Consider the following 6,805-nt stretch of genomic DNA (forward strand, 5'->3'; position numbering starts at 1 on the left):
TAATTGTTTATTTTTTAGAAAGTCAGCAAGCAAATTTCCAACCAAACACTCACCTTCCAAATAAAAAGCATTGATAGTGGAAGTATAGCCACTTGATAACCACACCTTTCAAACACTTTCTGGCACTGTGCCACATCACCTAATAAGGGCCCATGTGAGCATCATTCTTGCACAGTGTGGCACTCGCACAGTCACTTTTATCCACTTAATTGGGATTCCAATTTGGAAAAGGTGGGAACAAGTGGGGTCCATGTAAGCCATCAATCATCCCCAAACCCTACAAGGCTTACCCTTAGGACTTATATCCATTTATGTGCTAATGGTTTGGCCGTATATAACTACAATATGAGTGGAGCCAGTGTGACCGATCATCCTTGGGCCTGAAATTGACAGCTTCATGTGTTTAATTTTGGTTGTTGTCTTGTAATATCTAATGTATACTGTGATGTACTGAAAGCCATAGCATATCTATTTACCTACAGTGCCACTGATTCTCTATGTAGAGCAAATGTCTTTTGCAAATACCAAATACAAGTGCTTTATTCGAAAACCCTTGCACAGATGCACTCACTCCATGTTAATAAGCAGTGGTTACCACCACTACAGGTCTCACAGATGAATCATTTTCTAATGAATCTCTTATGACTCAAATTCTTGACCTCTAACTTTATAATTTGAAAAGCGCGTCACCCACACCTTCAGCTTCCAGACATAACCACAACACCTTGGTCTTGAATAGTTGGATATAATTCAACCTTTAGTTAAGCAAGTTTGTAGAAAATGTCACTTTGGGGAAAGAACCATCTAAATATATTGGTTGCCAAGCCTTAAAAAAAAATCTAACAAAAATCTTAAATTTGGAAATGACAAAGAAATTAATTATATGCACAATCTGAAAATGTATAGAATGTATTTCAACTATACAACAGCACAAATAAAGCAGGCAGGCATGTGTGCACATACACACCCACACAAACTGACAGGTGTATACAAATAAATGTAAGAATACAGCTTTAGTGATGTCCAAACAAACAAAAGACTTATACACAAGCTGCAGTTGCTTTTCCAAGCAGGAGTTACTGATGCAATGTAGTTGTGCAGTTAGGCGATGGCTAATCCCTTAAGTCTCAGCTAAATATTTTAGAGAAGTTATTTCATTGTTCCTTGATTGACAAACTAGTCATACACATGTTGCAATAGAGTGGGTAAGGTAAGTACATTTGCAGAAACAACAAATTATAGGATCAGTGTTGGTCATTCCTTCTTAGTTTCTTCCTGCTCATGTTTCACCTCCTCATAGGTGGCATCTTCCTCTTTTTCATCCCCATCATCCATCTTGGAGTTGGGGACCCAGAGCCCCGAGTCTATGCACCTCTTCATGTGAGCCTTCGCCTCCTAAATTGCATAAAACAATCATATTTATTAACTAAGCCAAAGCAGGACAAAAATACATATATGAATCAAATAACTACATATTTACATGACATATGATTCTAAGCAGACTGTATTGGTCAACATTCTGTATTAGTCAAAACCATATATACAGTCAGTGGTCATAACACAGTCTGCTGTTTATTAGTGAGGGGAAAAAGAATAAACAAAACTGTAGGGCTTTAACAACGAAACCTACCGTTGGGTCCATTTTGCTAATAACCTCCTGTAACATTTGGATGTCCTTCTCATCAAAGCATTTCTGCATCTCCTGCAATTTAAAACATACTCTGTAAGGCATTTTAAACTAACAAAAGAAGATACAAGGAGAACGCTGAGGCTTCTTGAAAACAAAACAACTTACGAGTGGCAGTGACTCGTATACTTCAACAGGATCTAGCCCTCCAGGCCCCATGCGCTTTTGTCGCTCCTCTTCCTCATATTCTTTCATGGCCTTTTCTATGCGGATTTTTGCCCTGCCCCGAACCCGCTCCTTAAATGACTCCAGCTCGTCATTGAAAGCTTCCTGGTACTGCTGATCTGCTGTCTGTAAGGGGACACATGATTTGGGATGTTGGTGGCAATACAAATGAGAATTTAAGTGAACATTCCAATTAGTATTTGCATTTATTAGGGCGTTTCCAACACAGAAACTCAAGTTAACTTAACACCCCCTGAAAATCTTGTTTTTGTTGACCTCCAGTGGTGCAGTGATGTACAGGTGTTCTCTAGTACCCCTTGACATCACTATTGGGTGTGATTACAGGTGCAACAAAGCCCACTTCTGACCACACCCAATCACACCCATCAGTGATGCTCGCTGTGGTCAGAGGCGAGATTTGAAATGCTCTGTGTTGTTATTTCCTTATGTGTGAAAATTGCGTTTCAAAACGCTGTTGTTTTTAGTCCTTCTTTGGAATAATTTGTCTAATATTCACAGTTCTTCGGATATGAAGGAAACGCAGGAATGTGGAAAAGGATAGTTCCTCTGTTTCCTCCATAGTTCCTGGAACTTTTTGGTCAAATCTTTTGGTCAAAAAGGGCTATAAGTTGTCTCATTAGATTTTGTGGCATCAAAACACCTTAATCTAGTTAGTTAGTTAGTTAGTTACCTTAATCTTGGAAAAAAATTGACGAAAGCAACCACGGGGGTCCACCTTGAGGCTTTTTGCCAACTCAAGAATGAACTGCATGACGATGGTCTGATGAGCCACCTGCTCCATCAATGCGTGTTTCTACAAAAAAAGGAAGCATTTTTAGAATAATGTACCCTGCATTATAAATACATTAAACTAATTTCAGTATATTTGATTCTTAACATACATGCAATTTATGGAATATGATTTCCCTTAGAACAAAATGTTGAAAAACACATCCTGTTTTGTAGTGTTTACCTCCTCAACTTCAATGTCAATGCACATGATGACCAGGTAGTTGGCAGTCTCTTCACATACTAGATGAGGGTTATCAGAGAGGTACTTCTGGCTGTCATCCCAACGTCGTAACATGCCTGCAGTATAGACAGCAATGAAGGATCATCGCTACTTTTTAAATACCAGTACCCTTAACATGTAGTAAATATGGTGAATGGATGTCAATAATCCTTACCAAAATGTTTGATCTGCTTCTCATATTTCTCCACAAAGGTTTTATGCTTTTTCTCCTTCTCTTCTTCGGTCTCTTCAACAGGATCAGGGTTGATATTAACAATGCTCTATGGAGGACAGACAGTGGCAGAGAATAATCATTAGAGAGAATGTCATATCAGACATCACTGGAAATTAGGGGCGTAAAGACTAACTAATGTGTATTGGAAGGAGTCAGAGATATATACATTACAAAGCCACACACTTAAACCAAATTCTGTGTAAAATTTTAGAAAAATAAATATGGCTGTCAAGAACCAACCTGTGTTTTTATGCATGACCCACCGCTAATTCCTCCAATCACATTCCCACTTCTGAATAATAAATAAATGAACCCCTTTATCTGCCTCACCTTGCTGAAACCTTCTTTGCTGAGAGTGTCAACGTTCCATGGCATCTTCTTCTCTTCCCGGTTGTGTTCCTCCATCTTCTTCTCCCACTCCCGTTCCTCTTTTTTCAGTTTCTTCTCCTCAGCCTGGGCTTTGGTCAGCTCTGCTTTGGCTTCATCCGTTGTTGAAACTGTCAGCTCTTGTATTTTCTTCTGCGTCTCTGCCAGCTTACGCCGGCAATCACGGTGGGCCCTGTTTATATCTTCACCTTTTTTCTGAAATTCTTCCATTCGTTCCACACGTGCCTGAAGTACAAATACTATAACATCAGTCACAACCACAGGCACAAGGGTTTCATGTACACCGTAGTCTTTAACTAATACCAATCTATCTGCAATAGATTAGTACAGAAGTAGTACAGAGCCATAGTCTTTAACTATGGTGGACATCCACCCTCTACCATTTGCTTTCTTAGATGTGGGGTTGATTACACAAAGTTAAACATTTCTAAGACAAGATATTACCTACTCGAATATAATAATTTGCAATTGTATACAGCACCTACGAGAGCACAGGAAACATGTACCAGCTAATTCCAGTGTAACGTTAATGTGCACCAATTGCACTAAATATAAACATCTTTAAATCTGTACCTGGTGTCTCCATCTGAAAAGGCTGGGTGTGTCGATATTCGGGTGGGTGTCATCTTCATCGTCTGACACCTCAATGTGGTCCCACACGCTGTAGTCTATCCCAGACATTATGCCAGCAAGAACCTAACGCAAACAGCGTTAGCTTAAAATATGATATGAGTTAGTGGGCTAAACGCAGCTAACCCGAATCTTCTATCCAAAAAGCATACAACACAATAACGCTACACTTCTCAGAAATGTATATTTGTGTTCAATGCAGCGGCTGGCTGTGTTTAGCAAAGATAAACTCAGATAAACCTACCTAGCGTGGGCTAGCACGAAACTGCTACAGAATTCTAGAAAGAATAGCTGCTGCAAATTTCCGCTTGACGTCAGCACGTCTCTACGTCACACGGACGTACAACGCCGGAAGACAGAAAAGAAGAGCTGTGCCTTCATGTACCGTTTATCAACAGTGTTGTTTTTCACATGCATAAATTTATTTAACAGAAATAAACATTCATTTTCTATCTTTATAAATGGTGTCAAAAATATATGGAATTTCTTTCTTCTAATTAGAAAAATATTAATTTATATACTTCAGAATTAGCTTTTTGGGCCAAGTATGTGCAGGCCTACACATACAAGGATTTTGATTCCGGTTTTTCGTTATATATTTTCAACGTTATATGTTTTCTCTTATCATCTTTTTTCTGTGTGTCTTTTCCACATTCTCCCTGGTATATGTTAATATACTTTGCTTATGTACAATTTATAAATAAAGTTCACTATTCTCAAAAGTGATTTTTCCTTATTCTGGTAAACTGGTGTAAAGAAAACATTTTCTCTTTATTCTAATCGGTTGTTCACTCTTTAGACAGAGAAGAGGATAAAATTATTGACAAAACCTATTTGTTAATTATATATCTAAAAAGGTTAATTATGAATATAGATCGAAATCCAAATACATTTGTTGCACTTATGGATACATTTATGTTGGAGAAAAAATAGTCTTTCTCTGCAAGGGATTTGCCCTTGAACTACTCCAAGATGCAATAGTAAAAACTGTTCATACTGTGTGCACCTGTAGTCAGATTGGGCATTCATGCAAGTCTGTTACATGAAATACTTCTGAATACGTATATGTATATTTATAGTATGTCAAAAATTTGAAATTTTGCCTATTTTCTCAAGTCTACTGAATGTTATTTTGAAATGTGGATGTTGAAAAAGACTTTTCAAGGACAACTCTTGACAAAAAAATAATTAAACAGTCAATAGGCTTAATTTCTTGCATTAGTCCAGCAATCAAGAGCTTCTTACTAGACTAATGTGTAAGTTGCCCGGGCCTGACATACAGCAATCAGACAGAGAAAACTTCACAGAAGAGACAGATGTACCAGTTTATCTAATGACAACAAATTCAGTAAGACAAAACAGGCTCAATGCCAAGAATCATGCTTCATGCACATGATGATGTGAAGATCCACGGTACTGAAGTAATTGCGGTGTTACTTGAGTTTTTTTAGTTATTGCATTTTCTCAATTTCCTGTCTTGATAAGCTCTGTGCAACAACAGTTTTATGTAATATGTATGTTTGAGGTCTGCAAACAAAAGCTGAAATGGCTTATTATCTTAAATCACAAATCCCATGTATTACTAAATTAATTTATTAACTCAAGCACATCAAGCACAGTCTGTAGGCTACACTCACACAGTCCTGAGTATAAACAGAATATGGGTCTAACCAGCCAAAAATAACCACCTGTGTAGGTTTATCATGAGTGTGCAGGGCCTTTAACAAGTCACATCTGCAATATGAATGCAGTAGCTCAGTGCTGACATGCACAAACATCTGTCTCAACATCCCTTTAATAAATACTACATTTGACAGCTTACATTATAATGTTCAGCTTTATGTTGTGACTGTGCCAGAGAGGGGTGACATTTTGACCTGTCAAACACTGGTGTAATTAATAACAAGTACGCATGACATGTCAAAAAAAAAAAATATATATATATATATATTAATAAAGATAGATTAACGCCTAGTTTATGGCGTTTGTGCGGATATTCTTCCAAATGATGTAATAAACTCAGTCCACTACACAGTCAATAAAACACCGACAGTGTTTCTACCATTACTCCCACAGGGAGCTATGTGTTACTTTTGCTCTCAGTGGGTTTTGAGTCCTTGAACCCGGAGCAGCAGATGGAGTTTCCTGCCTGCGTCTCACAGCACCGCCGCATCTCCCTGATCACGTCCTCACACATGCTCTCCACGTATTTGTTAGCTGCAGGAAAGGGACGGAGTTAGCTAAACGACAGTGTCAGCTTTGCTTTAACAACATTTAATAGCATTCAAGCGACTGTTTTATGTACCTTGTAAACACTTTTGAATTGCACATGCTTGTTTTTGACACGGATCTTTCTGTGGCATGCCTGAAAAGGAACATACAGGGACAATTTTCAGAAGTTGTCCACTAGTAGTAAGCAAACAGGCTACATATCAGGCACTGCATCACAAAGGACCCAATAGTGCCTCCCACCTTTTATCAAACAGGGTCGTTGGCAAGGACGTATTATGGTGAGGTCTTAGATGAAATCTCGTTTACTAAAGTTAGCCGCTAAGGTCACTTCCTTATGCGCCTGCGAGGTAATGTTTTGGTCACGTGACGTGCAATAACGAATGAAGTAATCTCTGAAAAAGTACAACAGCGACATCTGGTGGTCCAAGGTGAGTGTCCCAAAAGAATGAATGCCACA

General features: G+C 38.5%; 2 protein-coding genes across 3 annotated transcripts; both read right to left on the reverse strand.

Moving 5' to 3' along the window:
- Window positions 1-524: 524 nt before the first annotated feature.
- On the reverse strand, window positions 525-4,501 carry LOC122868561 (hsp90 co-chaperone Cdc37). 2 transcript variants are annotated; one of them, XM_044180633.1, is made up of 9 exons: window positions 4,361-4,501; window positions 4,060-4,182; window positions 3,430-3,711; window positions 3,040-3,145; window positions 2,826-2,941; window positions 2,544-2,666; window positions 1,796-1,978; window positions 1,631-1,702; window positions 525-1,395 (listed from the first exon to the last, which is right to left on the reverse strand). In XM_044180633.1, exons 2-9 carry the CDS (start codon window positions 4,165-4,167, stop codon window positions 1,255-1,257), a joined length of 1,131 nt encoding a protein of 376 aa, XP_044036568.1. In that variant the 5' UTR covers window positions 4,168-4,182; window positions 4,361-4,501; the 3' UTR covers window positions 525-1,254. The 2 variants fall into 2 exon arrangements, with proteins under 2 accessions (XP_044036568.1, XP_044036567.1); XM_044180632.1 differs by having other exon boundaries at window positions 4,060-4,201; window positions 4,361-4,490.
- A 927-nt stretch (window positions 4,502-5,428) lies between these two features.
- Window positions 5,429-6,709, reverse strand: cmc4 (C-x(9)-C motif containing 4 homolog (S. cerevisiae)). Its single transcript, XM_044180635.1, has 3 exons — window positions 6,589-6,709; window positions 6,422-6,481; window positions 5,429-6,333 (listed from the first exon to the last, which is right to left on the reverse strand). Exons 2-3 carry the CDS (start codon window positions 6,477-6,479, stop codon window positions 6,197-6,199), a joined length of 195 nt encoding a protein of 64 aa, XP_044036570.1. The 5' UTR covers window positions 6,480-6,481; window positions 6,589-6,709; the 3' UTR covers window positions 5,429-6,196.
- Window positions 6,710-6,805: the final 96 nt, after the last annotated feature.

The sequence above is a fragment of the Siniperca chuatsi genome, linkage group LG21 (genome assembly GCF_020085105.1).
Source record: "Siniperca chuatsi isolate FFG_IHB_CAS linkage group LG21, ASM2008510v1, whole genome shotgun sequence".
Taxonomy (NCBI): domain Eukaryota; kingdom Metazoa; phylum Chordata; class Actinopteri; order Centrarchiformes; family Sinipercidae; genus Siniperca; species Siniperca chuatsi.